Source organism: Geotrypetes seraphini, chromosome 4 (assembly GCF_902459505.1).
Source record: "Geotrypetes seraphini chromosome 4, aGeoSer1.1, whole genome shotgun sequence".
Taxonomy (NCBI): Eukaryota; Metazoa; Chordata; class Amphibia; order Gymnophiona; family Dermophiidae; genus Geotrypetes; species Geotrypetes seraphini.
This window is the reverse complement of record NC_047087.1, coordinates 144,840,947-144,857,679: the sequence shown is the minus strand read 5'-3', so window position 1 is coordinate 144,857,679 and position 16,733 is coordinate 144,840,947. Positions and strand designations below refer to the sequence as shown.

The 16,733-nt window shown below is 43.3% G+C and overlaps 1 protein-coding gene across 5 annotated transcripts in view; it reads left to right on the top strand.

Moving 5' to 3' along the window:
- Nucleotides 1-16,733, top strand: part of SLC12A3 (solute carrier family 12 member 3) — a 757,364-nt gene that overhangs the window by 363,458 nt on the left and 377,173 nt on the right. For all 5 annotated transcript variants that reach the window (XM_033941365.1, XM_033941364.1, XM_033941363.1 and 2 more), the window contains one exon: nucleotides 10,937-11,060. In XM_033941365.1, coding sequence (XP_033797256.1) covers nucleotides 10,937-11,060 — 124 coding nt within the window. The remainder of the gene's footprint in view (nucleotides 1-10,936; nucleotides 11,061-16,733) is intronic.

The following is a 16,733-nucleotide window of genomic DNA, read 5'->3' as shown; positions in this document are numbered from 1 at the left end:
CAGCCTCATCACAGTTGAAGTGGAGTTGGACCAGATATACTACCAGATCGACAAACTTAAAAGTGACAAATCCCCTGGACCGGATGGAATTCACCCAAGGGTCTTAAAGGAATTGAAGGTTGAAATCGGAGAGTTATTGCAAAAACTTGCCAATCTGACAATCAGAACTGGACAGATACCAGATGACTGGAAGATAGCGATCAAGGATAGCATAGTCCGGCACTTAGATACACACGACTTGCTGAAACCCAGTCAACATGGGTTCAGGAAAGGGAAATCATGTTTAACGAATTTACTTCAATTTTTTGAGACCGTGAACAAGCAAATTGATAGTGGAATGCCGGTGGACATAATATATTTGGACTTCCAGAAAGCATTCGACAAAGTTCCACATGAAAGACTCCTCAGGAAACTACAAAGCCATGGAATAGAGGGAGATATACAAAGGTGGATAGGCAAATGGCTGGAAAACAGAAAGCAGAGAGTGGGCATAAATGGGAAGTTCTCAGACTGGGAGAAAGTGACTAGTGGTGTGCCCCAGGGCTCGGTACTTGGGCCGATCCTATTTAATATTTATATTAATGACCTGGAAGACGGAATATCCAGTGAGATCATTAAGTTTGCAGACGACACAAAGCTATGCCGGGCAATCAGATCACAGGAGGATAGCGAGGAACTCCAGAGCGACTTGTATCAGTTAGAGAAATGGGCAGAGCAATGGCAGATGAAGTTCAACGTGGAGAAATGCAAAGTAATGCATTTAGGTAGTAAGAATAAGGAACATGAGTATAGAATGTCAGGCGCAACTCTGGGTAAGAGCGAACAAGAAAAGGACCTGGGTGTACTGATAGATAGGACCCTGAAGCCATCGGCACAATGCGCGGCAGCGGCAAAGAAAGCAAACAGAATGTTAGGCATGATAAAGAAAGGAATCACGAGTAGATCGAAGAAAGTCATAATGCCGCTTTAAAGAGCAATGGTCAGACCACACTTGGAATACTGTGTCCAACATTGGTCTCCCAACCTAAAGAAGGATATAAAACTGCTGGAGAGGGTGCAGAGACGAGCAATGAAGCTAATAAGAGGTATGGAGAACTTGGAATATGAGGAACGACTCAAGAAACTGTTACTGTTCTCCCTTGAGAAGAGGAGGCTGCGAGGGGACATGATCGAGACGTTCAAAATACTGAAAGGCATCGATAAAATAGAGCAGGAAAATAAATTATTTACATTGTCCAACGTGACACGGACAAGAGGACATGGTTTGAAGCTAAGGAGGGACAAGTCCAGGACAAATGTCAGGAAGTTCTGCTTCACGCAGCGAGTGGTAGATGCCTGGAATGCTCTCCCAAAGGTTATTAAGGAATCCACTGTGCTAGGATTCAAAGGCAAATTAGATGCACATCTCCTTACGAGAGGCATAGAGGGATATGGGTGACTAAATCTACATCAGGTGTATACCTGACTGGGCCTCCGCGTGTGCAGATCGCCGGACTCGATGGACCATGGGTCTGATCCGGAGATGGCAGTTCTTATGTTCTTATGTAATTTCAAAATGTACAAAGGAAACGGAGTTCCTGGAGACTGTACGAGACTGCTTCATGGAACAACTTGTCAAGGAAACAACGAGAGGGTCAGCGATTCTGGATCTAATCCTCAACAGGCTGAAAGGACCTGCAAAGAGAGTGGAAGTAGTGGGTCCATTAGGTAAGAGTGACCACAGCATGATCCAGTTCAAAGTGGAAGTAGGATTACCAAAAGGGAAGAGAACCAATGCAACAACGTTTAACTTCAAGAAAGAGAACTATGACGCCATGAGACAAATGGTGAGAAAAAAACTCAAAAACTGCTCCAAGAAGGCGCAGACTGTGGAGCAAGACTGATCCTTATTCAAAGACACGGTAAACGAGGCGCAAAACTTGTATATACCCAGATTTAGAAAAGGATGCAAAAAGAAACAAACAAAAGACCTGGCATGGATAACCACTGAAGTAAAGAAAGTGATAGGAGACAAGAAAAGGACATTTCGGAAGTGGAAAAAGGACAAAACCGAAGAAAATTGGAAAGAGCACAGGAAGCAACAAACAGTGTCACCAAATGGTCAGAATAGCAAAGAAAGAATACGAAGAGAGACTAGCTAAGGAAGCACGGAATTTTAAACCATTCTTCCGATATGTGAAAGGAAAGCAGCCGGCGAGGGAGGAGGTGGGACCTCTGGATAAGGACAACAAGAAGGGAGTGGTGAAGGAGGAAAAAGAGGTGGCTGACAGACTAAACATGTTCTCGTCGGTCTTTACAAGAGAAGACACATCCAACGTGCCGGAACCGGAAAAAATCTTCAGGGGAGATCAAGAGGGAAAATTATCATGCATGGAGATAAACCTCGAAGACATATTCAAGCAGATAGATAGACTAAAAGCTGACAAATCTTCGGGCCCAGACGGAATCCACCCGAGAACACTGAAAGAGCTCAGAGACGAAACAGCGGAGTTACTGCAGCAGATATGCAACCTAACCTTAAAAACAGGGGTAATCCCGGAGGACTGGAGGATAGCGAATGTAATACCTATCTTCAAAAAGGGATCGAAAAGCAACCCAGGAAACTACAGACCGGTAAGCTTAACCTCAGTTCCCGGGAAGATGGCCAAATCATTGATCAAGGAAAGTATCAATGAGCATTTAGAAAAAAATAATCTGATGAGAACAAGCCAGCATGGTTTCTGTAAAGGAAGATCATGCCTAACGAACCTACTGCATTTCTTTGAGGTAATAAGCGAGCAATTGGACAAGGGTGATTCCATAGATATCGTATATCTTGATTTCCAAAAAGCCTTCAACAAAGTACCTCATGAGCGCCTACTGAGGAAACTGTGGAGCTACGGGGTGGTAGGGGACGTGCAAAGATGGATCAGGAATTGGCTGGCGGACAGGAAACAGAGGGTAGGAGTAAAAGGGCAATACTCGGACTGGATAGGGGTCACAAGTGGAGTCCCACAGGGGTCAGTGTTGGGACCGCTACTGTTCAATATATTCATAAATGACCTGGAAACAGAGACAAAGTGCGAAGTTATAAAATTCGCGGACGACACAAAACTCTCCAGTAGAGTCAGAACTGTTGAGGAATGCAAAGAATTACAAGGAGACCTAGACAAACTGAGTGAGTGGGCAAAAAGGTGGCAGATGAGCTTCAATGTAGAGAAATGTAAAGTCTTGCATGTGGGGAAGGGGAACCCAATGTACAGCTATACGATGGGAGGGAGGGTACTAGAAAAAGGCTGCCTAGAAAAAGACTTGGGGGTATTGGTGGATAAAACAATGAAGCCGGCGGCACAATGTGAAGCGGCCTCAAAGAAAGCAAACAGAATGTTGGGCATAATCAAAAAGGGTATCACTACCAGAACGAAGGAGGTTATTCTACCACTGTATCGAGCGATGGTGTGCCCACATCTGGAGTACTGTGTCCAATACTGGTGCCCTACCTAAAGAAGGATATGGCGATACTCGAGAGGGTCCAGAGAAGAGCGACAAGGATGATTAAAGGCATGGAAAACCTTTCATATGCTGAAAGGTTGGAGAGGCTGGGGCTCTTTATCCTGGAAAAGCGGAGACTTAGAGGGGACATGATAGAGACTTATAAAATCATGAAAGGCATAGAGAAGGTGGAGAAGGACAGATTCTTCAGACTAACCGGGCCAACAAAAACAAGAGGGTACACAGAAAAATTGAAAGGAGACAGATTCAAAACGAATGCTAGGAAGTTCTTCTTCACTCAGAGGGTGGTGGATACCTGGAATGCGCTCCCAGTGGAGGTGATAGGGCAGAGTACAATATTGGGCTTCAAAAAGGGATTGGATGACTTCCTGAAGGAGAAGGGGATTGAAGGGTACAGATAGAGGGTAACTATCCAGGTACTAAATAAATAGGGAATAAAGAATTTAGGTTAAGGACCACTTACAGGTCATGGACCTGGGGAGCCGCCGCGTGAGCGGACTGCTGGGCACGATGGACCACTGGTCTGACCCAGCAGTGGCAATTCTTATGTTCTTATGTTCTTATATGGGTAGGAGGCATGAGGCATGGCGGGAAGAAAATTTAGTGCCCATCATTTTATTAGACTAATACATTTCTCACTTAGCTTTCAGAGGTTAAAACATCTTTCTTCAGATCAGTAAACTATATTGCTGTTACAGTATCCCTGTCCTGACCTGAAGAAAGGAGTTATGATCTCTGAATTAGTAAAAAATGTATTAAAATTTGTTCAATAAACAGTATCATCTTATTTCCATTTTCTATTAATAAATGATTATCAACACAGCTACAATAATACCTTATCCTAAAGCAAAAACAAATAGAATTTTTTCTACCTTTCTTGTCTGGTTTCTGCTTTTCTCTTCCTTCCATCCACTGTCTAGCCTCTCTCTGCTTCTTCCATATGGCATCTGCTCTCTTTCTATGCCTCTTCCAGAAATTGTCTGCCTCTCCCTTCCATCTCTCCCTCCCCCCCATTGGTGTAGCATCTGTCTTCTTCCCTTCCTTCCTCCAATGGTCTGGCATCTCTCTCCTCTCCTTCCCTTCCCTTTACCACATCCCCATAGTCTGGCATTTCACTCTCTCCTCTCCCTTCCCCCCACTTCCATCAGCAACTGCCCTCTTTCTTTCCCTCCAATCCAATTGCATCCAGTGTCCTTCCCCCTTATGTCTCTCTCCCCTTTCCCTGCACACCAATTCCATCAGCATCTGCCCTCCTTTCCCTTCCTCCACCACTATTCCATACCATGCTGCACCACCTCCCTTCCATACCATCCTTCCCACCACCCTTCCATACCACCCTGCCCCCTTTCTCCCCTTACACCACCCTTCCATACCATCCTTCTCACAACCCTTCCATATCATCCTGCCCCCTTTCTCTTCCTCCATCACCCTTCCATACCATCCTCCCACCACTCTTCCATACCACCCTGCACCCTTTCTCTCCCTCCACCACCCGTCCATTCTCCTTTCTCTCTCCCCCTCCAGACATTGCAGCTGCCGGCTCTGCCCTCTGAGCTTCTTTGCAAAAGGCAGCCTGAAAGCAGAATTAGAACAGCTGACAGCAACGATCCCCCCCCCCCCGCATCAACAGCAATGGCCCCCTCCCGGAATCAACGGTAACGGGCTCTCCCCCATCGACGACGATGCGGTCAGATCTGTTACAGGAAGGTCCCCTGATGATTGCATCTGCCAGTGCATCCACCTCGGACATCACTTCTTCCAGAACAAGTAAATGATGTTGGAGGGGGATGGACCAGCAGACACAGTCATTGTGGTACCTTCCTGTAACAGAGCCGGCCACGTTGCCGTCGATGGGGGGGGGGGCTCGTTACTGTTGATGCCGGGAGGGGGCTGTTGTCGTCGATACCGGGGGGAGGGGGGGCGTTTTTGTTTTATAATTCTTTATTCATTTTTATAAATTAAAGTGCAACAAAAAGTATCAACCATTTTGACTTAAATACATCCCTTGAATTCTCCAATTCTTCATATTAAATAGAATTATCCCTTTCCCTCCCCTGCCTTCAACATCTCTTAACGCTTATACCATATAATAAAGTCCCCCCTCCCCCCACCCCATTCTTTCAATTGTACAAATCAGGGAAAATAATACTTATTCATTGCAATAATTTGTTAATGGCCCCTACACATCTTGAAATTTATTAAAATTTCCTTTCTGAATAGCTAATTTTCTTTCCATTTTATAAATATGGCACACTGAATTCCACCAAAAATTGTAATTTAATCTATTCCAATTTTTCCAATTACATGTTATTTGTTGTATGGCGACTCCTGTTAAAATAAGTAAGAGTTTATTATTTTTGGAAGATATTTGGCTCTTAGCCCTCATAGACATGCTGTTTTAAAAAAATGGCAAAGTGAGTCATCCTCCTCCAGCGGGCCCCCCTCACCGTTTCGGGCTCTAGGCACGTGCCTACTGGGCCTATTCATTAATCCGGCCCTGCAGAAAAGGGGCATAAAGTGAAGATGGATGGTGAACAAGGAGAGAAAAAGAGAAAAAAATGTAAAATGAAGAGGTGAGCCTGGAAAGAGAGAGGAAACTAAACAAAAGCAAAAACAGAAACAACCCTCCCCCCCTCAATTTATTTATTTATTTAACAGAAGATAAAAGCCCTAATTCTGTAACCGGCGCCTAATGACGCCCAACTAGATAGGTGCATATCTAAATTGAATAACAAGCTTAATTAAGCTTTTTAATCAGCAATAATTGAAACTTAGGCGCCTATCAAGAAAGAGCGATTCTGTAACAAGGCGCCTCTAAAAATTTAGACTGCCTTCAAAAAAATAGGTGCTATGCATGTTAGGCGTGGGTGTGGCTTCATGTTAGGCGCCTTGTTACAGAATCGCTGCTCTTAAGCATGCTTAAGCACTCGCATGGGCGCCTAAGTTTTAGTTGTGCCTAGAGCTTGCCTATTTATTGGGCGCCTCCGAAATAGGTTCCGCTCAGCCTGATTCACTAAACAGCACCCAATTTTACTTGAATTGCGCTGAACGGTGCCTAATTTGGTGCCTACCTTTTGGGCACTTCTTATAGATTTTGCCCTAAAATGCTTTGACAACAAAGGTAGAACATTTTTTTTCTGAATTTACTAATTGGAATATGTCAACTTTGGTAAATAGCAACCTAAGGGGTGGGATTCACTATAACCCTCCCCACAATATCTTCTATATCACAACTGTTCAATAACAAGAGTCTTCAGGCCCTCAGAGGTGCCACCAGATGCTCAATAATGTCTCATAGCAACTGGCTTTATGCCCCCTATTGTCATCGGGTCTCTTTAGTTTTTTTAAAGTTTTTTGTGCAATGCTATATTTTTTTCTGTGTGTTAATTCAATAAATAGTTAATAAAGGTTTTGAACTTATCTTGGGTGGTTCAGCCAAGAGGGACAGAGTACTGCCAACATGTTTCACCCTATTCGGGTTTCCTCAAGGCACAATCCCTACAATAAAACATAACTTAAGTGCTCAATACTTACTAAAAACCCATTGCATCAACCAAAGACAATTACTATGTTAGCTTACCTCAGAACTGTATTACTCTATACGACGTGGCCACCCGAATGAATGATCTGAGATGGCCGCGGCGTGTATTGTGGCTCATTAAATACTCTACAGCACAGCTGGGGCTGACGTCATCCAGTCAGCTCGGGAGTGCGGTAGTAACTGCAAAACCGATGGTCCCAGACTGGGCATGCTTTAAACACAAGTGAACACTCCTGCACTTTCAATACTTTGAAACGCTGAAAGTATGGGGACCCAGTGAGACCTCACCAGAGGGATTGCCACTCGAGCTCCAGATTGAGCCCGTGGGGTATCACTGAATCCAGTTGGTAGATCCATCTCTGTTCAAGAAAATTAAGTTTAGCTTCCAAATTCCCCTCCGCTTCCTGGCCATCAATCACATCTAAGATTCGCCATTTGATTTGACCTGTGGTGTGTTTTTTATCCAGCCAGTGCGGAACTAGTGGAGCTGTTAACGTCCCAGTAGATATCCGGGACTTATGTTCATTTAATCTTAAATGAACCGGCCGTTTGGTGCGTCCCACGTAGACCAGGGGACACGGACAAACAATTACATAAACCACCCAGTTAGATTTGCATGTGGTATGAACTCTGGCACGGATGGAACGTCCGGTGTGTGGGTCCTGCCAAACGCTCCCTGCCAGGGTTTTATCACACCACTGGCAATGGGAACACTGAGAGTGAACAGCCTGATCAATGGTAGGATACCTTTTACGGTTAAGCAATTGTCCTTTGATGGTACCCTTAGTGTAAGCTATTAAAGGGAATTCCACCAGTATGGGCCAATGTGCTCTAATGGATCCAACCACACTCCTAACAACATCGGAAAAAGGAAGCACACATACCATCCGAGTGGTTCCTATCTCCTGATCCCTATTATTAGAGGTGTCCTGTAACAACAATTCCCGATTGGCATAGCGGGCCCTTACATATGCCTTATGAATGGCCTTATCCGGGTAGCCCCGAGCCCGAAATCTCTGCATTGCATTGCACAAAAAATTTTAAAAAAACTAAAGAGACCCGATGACAATAGGGGGCATAAAGCCAGTTGCTATGAGACATTATTGAGCATCTGGTGGCACCTCTGAGGGCCTGAAGACTCTTGTTATTGAACAGTTGTGATATAGAAGATATTGTGGGGAGGGTTATAGTGAATCCCACCCCTTAGGTTGCTACAGTACGTATTCTTCTACAAACACTTTTCATTTATAAGCCTATATACTAAAACTTTGGTAAATATGCATCTCTGATAACTTGCATTTCAGTTTCTATTTCTCTAGTATTGCTGTACATGCAGAGTCTGAGGGTAGACTCTCAAAACTCACCGTGTATTTAATGATGGACGCTAAACCAATCCTAACTGGTTTAGCATCCAAGTATTTTACCGGCTAATTCTCAGAATGGCTCACCGTGCTCTTTTTCGTGCTTCCTAGCAGCCTCCAATTGTACTATGTAAATATAGTACAACGAGGTCATTAAAATTAAAAGAAGCACTGTGGGCGATTTTCTAACCTCATTGCACTACATTTGAGGGCAAAATTTTCTGGCAGGGTCTGAGCTCATAGTCTTACTTTCCAGTCAGTGTCTGAGTACTGATTGACTCGAGCACTGACAGGACTGTAAGGCCTGATAGCTCAGACCCCACTACAAAAAATCCCCAATTAAAAAAAAAGACCCCCCCCTGATTCCTCTCCCCCTCCCATCCATCCCCCTCCCCAGGGCTGGCAGGAGGTATATCAATGCTGATTTTCTAGAATTTTTTTTAAGTGTTTTAAAATGTATTAAGTAATTGCTGTTTTAATGTATTTGTCTGTTATAAATTATAAATGTTTGTTGGAATCCGCCTAGAAATGTTGATAGAGCGGAATATACATATTTAAAATGAATAAATAAATATATACATACCCACTCCCTTCTGTTACCAGGATTCCCTACCCCCAGTACCTTAGAGATGAAGGATGGCTGAAGGGATGCCCACTCAGGGATGCCCACTCCCTCCTGTCACTAGGATACTCTGCCCCCAATAACTCCCCGACAGCCTCCCAACAGCCCCATAGGAGGGGCCTTAGGTGCATGGGTCAATCAGAGCTTTAGGTTCCTCCCAATGCATCCCAGGATGCACCTGGAAGGGGTCTTAGGCTCTGATTGGCTCAGGTTGTAAGACCCGTCCCATAAGAGGTTCGGGGTGCTGTAGGGGGTGGGGGGCTCCGGCATCCTTCCTACTGTCCTTCATCTTAAAGGTACAAGGGTTGGAGAACCTGCAACTCAGTTGGTCGGAGCAGCGAGAGCAGCCTTGACATGAGGGAGGAGCTGTACCTAGTGATTACTCTTCTGAGCAAGTGCCTAGCACAGTTCTTCCCCTCCCCCTTTACCGGCAATTCTATGCACAAACAGCATGCATATAATTTGCATACTATTATGCTGAAAATCACCCATAAAAGAAAAATTGCTTACACTATATCGACCCACCGGATTTTACCAATCAGTTTTGAGAATCCGTCCCTGAGTTCTTGAATTTTCCAGTTCTATTATTAATTGTGATCTTTTGCTTCCTGTTTGCTGTCTGTGTTTTGTATGTATGATAAAAATGGCAGGTTAGCAAAAGTTTTCTATGCATTCAAATGACCACTGAAGAAATTTAGGAAGAGAGAATTTGTTTGAGGCCTGGCAAAAAAAAACCCCAATTCTCTTGTTGAAGTGTAGCTATGTTTTTTGGTTATTTATTTATTTATTCTGCAAAAACTAGCCACTGAATACATTTGTGCACACTAGTTTTGTTTTTTTTAACTTCTGAGTCCATGAGCTGTTTTGCATCACAGCAGCTCATTAACTTAGAATTTCAGGTGCCCATTTTCCAGTGGTGTGCCTGGCTTGGTTGCCACCTGTTGCGGAGCACTCTCCCTCCAGGCAGTGTGTATGTGGGGGGGTGCACGGAGTGGCTATAGTCTGCTGGTTTCCTATGCCAAAACAGGAAGTTGACATCAGGGGAGGGGAGCTGGAGCTGATGGCTGCACATGTGTGAACTACGGCTCTGCAAATGCCCCAAGGACCACCCTCTCTTACTAGCTGCACCTGGGAGGTGGACTGCACCCACTGCCCCGCACATAGGGCTCCTTTTACTTAGGTGTGCTAGTGGTTTTAGTGTGCGCTTAGCGCGCGCTACAATGCCGTGTGCGCTAAACGCTAATGCCTCCATAGAGCTTGCATTAGTATTTTTCATTTAGCGCGTGGTTAGTGTGTGCTAATCTTTAGCGTGCGCTAAAAATGCTAGTGCACCTTAGTAAAAGGAGCCCTTAGTATACCCATGCCTTTTACTAAAGCTTAGCATGTGCTAATGGACATTCGGATGTACTAAGTCCCACGCGGCCCATAGGTTTAAAATAGACATGCAGCATTTAGTACATGCTGTCTATTAGTGCACGCTAATCTTTAGTGAAAAGGGCCCCATAATAAACTTTTGCATGTAAAAATGTGTTACTTCAGAGAAGGCAATTTTGCAAATTTTTTCTCAAATTGGCCTATAATGATTGATTGATATTAAGGGTTATTTGAATTTGGATTTAGCTCATGTTGTTCTGAGAAGATCAAGGAGAAAGATGCATAAATACCTGAAACACTGCTGAATTTATGCGTTTAAGTACATCAGCCTCGAGGACTATAGAAGAGTTCCAGTGAATAAATAAAATTACAATATTTTAGCTCCCTCTCCTTCTATTGCCACTGTTTGCATGTTTTCTTCTCTTGTTTCACCCAAAATGGAAGTCTGTGATTCAAATAGAAATTTTATTTTACCAAGTTTCCTTCATACTTATTCCATTCAAACATTGATACCAAATAGAATAACTTATAATCATTACGTTTCAGTGCCTGTGCAAGGATAACCTTTACCCTATGATAGGATTCTTTGGCAAGGGCTATGGGAAGAACAATGAGCCAATCAGGGGCTACCTGCTGACGTTTATCATTGCTGTGGCTTTCATTCTTATTGGTAAGGGCATTCAGTTTTGATGTATATTGAATTATTTACAATTAAAAACAAAATATTGCACAGACAGAGTGAAATCCCTGACGGACAAGGCCAAGCAGCCTGTTTAGAGTGCTGCCGGCCCGACGCTGCTTTGGATCAAGGTAGGGCTCGCTTGCGGTCTGCAAGGGTTCAGCTGCGCAGTGGGGGCGGCAGAGGGGGGGTTTGAAGTTGCTGCCGGCAAATCCCGGGAATAGGGCTTATATGGGGGGTAGGGCTTATATTAAGACCTACCCCGAAAATGATGCTAGGGCTTATTTTCGGGGTAGGTCTTATTTTCTGGAAACATGGTACTACTAATAAATGATTTCAGTATGCTGGATGTTGTTTGGGGCAACTCTGTTGCACGGTCATCAAATTGTCTTGTAGTTTGTCCCCTACTTTTAATATTGTCATATGCATTGAAATACTTGACATTGCGTGTACAACAAATTTTAATAAACTTGAAACCTGAAGAAGGGTAATCCTAGATTCTGTATTGAGAGAAGTGATTTAGCAGTTGGTAATGGAACCCACATAGGCTGGGGCCATACTGGATCTAGTGCTTTCAAATGGGGGGAAGTATTTTTAATGCTATAGTGGGTGATCATCTGGCATCCAGTAATCACCAGATAGTATTGCTTAGTATTAAGATACGTCTGAAGAAAGTTAATTCAAAAGTGAAGATTCTAGACTTCAAAAAAACTTTGTCAGGATGGAAGAATACCTCAGGGAATTGTTAGCTGGATGAAAACATCTAGGGAAAGTAGAAAAGCAGTGGGCAAAATTGAAATGAGATATGTTAAGGGCAACATGATTTTTTGTTAGGAAAGTAAATAAGAGTATGAGAAAAAAATGTCCACTTTGGTTCTCAAAAGTACGAGTAGCAACTGAAAAGCTAAGGAAAAAGGTTAGTCTTCATAAACTACAAGACATTACAGAAAGAAGAAAACAAGTGTTTCTTTTCTGTGTTTACAGATGAGGGGGCAGAATCACAGAAGACAAATACAAATAGGAATGTAAATGTGATAGATCTTGAATGATTTTCAGAAGACTGTGTTCCAGTGGTATAGCCAGACAGCCAATTTTGTGTGAGCACAATGGCCCTGATTCTATAAAAAGTATCTGCCGTTAGGTACCTAGATGAGCACACCTAGCCAATCTAGGTGCCTAACTTAATTTTTTAATTGGTTCAATTGGTGCTGTTAATGGAAAAGTACCATTAAAAACTAAATAAACAATTAAAAAAAAAATGAATTTGTCACTAGGTGCCTAGCTCAGTAGGCACAATGTGAGAGCCAAATTCTATAAACGGCATCTCGATTGTAGGCAGTGGTAGGCGTCCTACTGCCGTCTAACCAGCCAATTGGGACACATGTTTTTTTGTTTTTTAAACACCCTGAGGCAGGTCACATTTTTGCAAGCCCAAGGCAATCTATGAGACAGTGTTAGCAATAATTGTGTAAACATATGCAGTTGCCTTTTACATCCACTATTTTACTGCCCTTATGGGGGAATTGTGATTTGGACCCGGACACCTCCAAGTTCTATTTGCTCCGCTGGGCTGACCAGGTTATGTTATGTGCGGGATGTGGTGAATGAGCATGGATTTCCTCTTTCTTTTCAAGATCTTCAGGCTCAAGGTACTTTGCTGGCCAGAAATTGGTTGTGTTATGATCAAATTTCTCATTATCTACACTCCCTGAACCCTACCACCTTAAATGAAGATATGGCGGATGTGGTCTGGGAAATCTTGACACTATCTCGACAATCCCGGACCAGCCTTTCATTTCACCAAGTTAGCTTGGACAGTTTTAGTGTGCCCTGGGACTATGATGCTGTGGCAGTTGTGTGGAACCAAGATCTTGCCACTTCCGAACAGACACGGTCAATGAGCCGATTGCAGCAAGGGAATCTCCCTGCCACGATTAGTTTAGCGGCCGCAGCCGGGAACCCATCCTCCCGTGAATTTGGCCAGCAGGAAGGATGCCCACTCCCTCCTGCTGAAACTCCTAAAGCCCCCCCACCCTGAATATCTTTGGCAGGAGGAGTGCCCAATTCTTCCTGCCGCCACCCGCCGAAGCATCCCCCGGCAGAAGGTATGCCCACTCCCTCCTGCCACTGGCCCAATCATCCCCCGAACCCCACCAAACACTCCCTGACTCCAACCCAGACACCCCAACATCCCCCTACTACTCTCCAACTCTGCTTGGACAACTCCCGGACACCCCCATGATTACCCTGCCACTCCCTGAACCCCCCCGAATGCCCCTGTACCTTTATGACATTACATTACATTATATTAGTGACTTCTATTCCGCCTGTACCTTGCAGTTCTAGGCGGATTACAACAGAAGAAAACTGTACATTTCCAGGAAAAATTACACACTAGGGGCTGGTTACATTGTTGAGTCTTAGAGGAAAGGTTACAAGATGGGTAGCGAGCAGAGGAGAAATTACAATATGAGTAGAAATCAGGAGACAACTGGCCGCTTATAGAATTATAACAATTTAGGGGCTGGTTTCGTAGTTGAAACTTTGAGGAGAAAATGCAAGATGAGTATCAATTTGAGGGGGAGTTATTTTGAGGGCAGGGGAAGGGCATGGGAAGAGTTAGGATAGCTGGATGTGTTTTTTGAATAGCCGGGTTTTGATTTCCTTTCGAAATGATTTGTAGTCGCTTGTTGCTGTCAGCAAGTTAGTGATGGAGGGGTCTAGTTTCGCTGCCTGCGTCGCTAGTAGGTTGTCATATATCTTCATACGTTGAATACCTTTGAGTGGGGGTAGAAAAATGGGGTCAGAGTTCTCCTTTGTCTTGTTGTAAGGTTCTAGTTTAGGCAATTGTTTAGATTGGTGGGGGCTGTACCGTTTATTGCTTTGAATAATAGACAGTATAATTTGAATTGAAGTCGTGCTTGTATTGGTAGCCAATGTGAGTCTAGGTAGGCATCGGTGATGTGGTCAAATTTTCCAAGTGAATAGATCAGTCTGAGGGCTGTGTTCTGTACACTCTGTAATTGTTTTATCAAGTTTGTGGGGCATGGTAGATAGAGGATATTACAGTAGTCCACTAGACCTAGGACTAGGGATTGGACTATGAGTCTATATTGCTCTTTGTCGAAGAATTTTCTTATTTTTCGTAGATTGCGCATAGTTAGAAATGCTTTTTGGGTAGTCTTGCTGATTTGGATCTGCACTGTGCAGCATCTATCTATCGTCACTCCTAGGAGTTTGAGCGCGGCAAGAGGGATGCCCACATCCTGCTGGCCCACCACTGGAAAATGATGGGCCTTCCCCCTCCCAATGCATTCTGAGAGGGGCCTACAGACCAGATTGGCTCAGATGCCTAAGGTCCCTCCTATAGGAGTCCTAGGCACCTGGCCTAACCGGAGTCTTAGGCCTCCTTCCCAGTGATTTTCACACTAAAGGCAGTTGAATTTGGTCTGGCCATCCAGTTTGTCCGTCTCCATCGCTGTTTCCTTGTGTTACAATTTAGTTGTACAGAAATTGTAAAATGCAATGTGAATATTTATTGCACCCAAATATTAAAACCAATTAAAACTAAAAATATGTTAAAATATTTATTTGAAACAAATTTCTAGTAAATATTGTGATGTTTAAAATTAGTGTTCCTACTGGCCAGTGCAATATAATCTAAAATGCAAAGTTAAACATTTGAAACATAAACAGTACTATACTCCATATCAATGCCCCTCTCCAATAGTATTGACTCACTAGAGCCTGAACTTTGCTTCTAGCTTGTTTTGAGCATGGGTAAGTGGACGCCAGTGCACTCTTTAAGCAGCAGTTGCCAATTGAACTGCTAGCTTTCACTCAAGGTGTGTAAAATAAAAAAAAAATACATGGAAAATGACTCATGACACAAGTTTTTTATATTAAAATAATTATTGCCTTTATTATTTCCATCATGGAACTCAAAAGATTAGTTGCGTCATCGGGAGCTCTTTACAGTGCCAAAATGCTGGCTTTCTGACAAAGATCTCAACCCAATAATTTGTAGCTCCCCAATATATACTTTTTGTCCTGCATGACATCATTGGCTGTCAGCCAATCCACTAACAGAGGCTGTCCTTAAATTTGGACAAAGAACTTCTATTTAACATGGAATATAAGTTCCAGAAACCATATTTTTTTGTTTACATTCATTTCTGAATATACATAAACATTTCATAACATAGCCAAAAACTTTAAATCTAAACCTTCTTATCTGTTTCAGGAGAAACTGCATTTGAAGTGCTGAAAACTTCATGGCCCTGTTAGTACCATAAAAAGGAGGGGCTATTCCCCCCTCCTGCTTTGAGCTTTACAGAAACTGACAGTTTCAGGTTACACTGACACATTCCTAAGTGTGGGCTACCAATGCCCCCCCTTCCTATGCTGGAAACTGATACAGCAGTTTCTGACTCTAATTATTTCCAGATGTTGCCTCAGGATTGCTTCTTAGAATTTCTTCAGGTTTAAACTATATAAAATATTGGAAATTAAGTACACACCATTCCTTCACATATCTTTCATATATCAATCATTCATTCGTTCGTTCAGTCGGGGCCCCTTCATCCATCCAACACACTTAATACATGTTATATCTCAGTTTGGAATATAGAAACTAATATGTTCTTCCTAACCAGCCTAAGGCATATCTGGTATTAATTAGAACCACGAGGTTTAAAGGCGGCAAGCTGAACAAAGAACCAGAGAACAAAATGTAGTCACTATCTCAAGATGGAGTTCATGTATATCCTGATTTCCTCTATGATCTGGCTTAATAGCAAAGTACATAAAAAGAATATTATTATGCTTTTCCGTAATATTAATCTGTAGTGTGTTTTTCTGGCCTTGGCTACATCCATATTCAGATTTTTATTCACCAACTTTTTGTACGCTTCTATTGGGCGTGGCCTTAACTAACACATATGCTTGTATCTACCTAGAGTTACCCAGAACCATACAAAAAGCAGGCATTTTTGTAGAAAAACTCCACAAATACTCCACAAACACATATTGTTCATTATCCATTCCATAGCGCCCCCTAGAGTGCCACTTCAATTTAATGAGATCCCTACACCAGCAGACTTAGGACAAGATGCAGAATGCTCTGACAACATGGTAATAAATACCGTGTTGGGAGCAATTTAAATTTACAGGATGATGCTCAGTACAATAGTATTCAAATTATATGCATACTATTTGTGCAAAGCAGCCCTAGTAAAAAGGGGGAGGAACTACTGGCACCTGCTCAGAAGAGCAAAGCAGTAAACACAGCTCCTTCCCACTTCTCTCTTGTCAGGGATCTGAAGAAAAAAGAAGTGCTCTTCTCTTGCTGCTCAGCTGATTGGTCTTTTTCAGAGTGTCCTGCTGGCTCAGCTGATCATAGTTCCTGCTGAGCTGTCAGGGAGAGCAGGAGCCGCTGGCTCAGCTGTAGGCTTTTTTTTGGCCCTAAAATGGGCGCAGCTGTTGTTAGTGTGTTGTGTGCGCTGCGCATATGGGCACACAACACATGCACAACAGTTAACCTGCTGGAAAAAAGGATGCATTCCCTTTTGTGTATCACAAGGAGGGCTCATTTAAATACTAATGTGCTCCTTGTGATGCATTTGCATAGGGTTCTTGGTGGCTGCTAAGAGCCCTCCCCGAGAA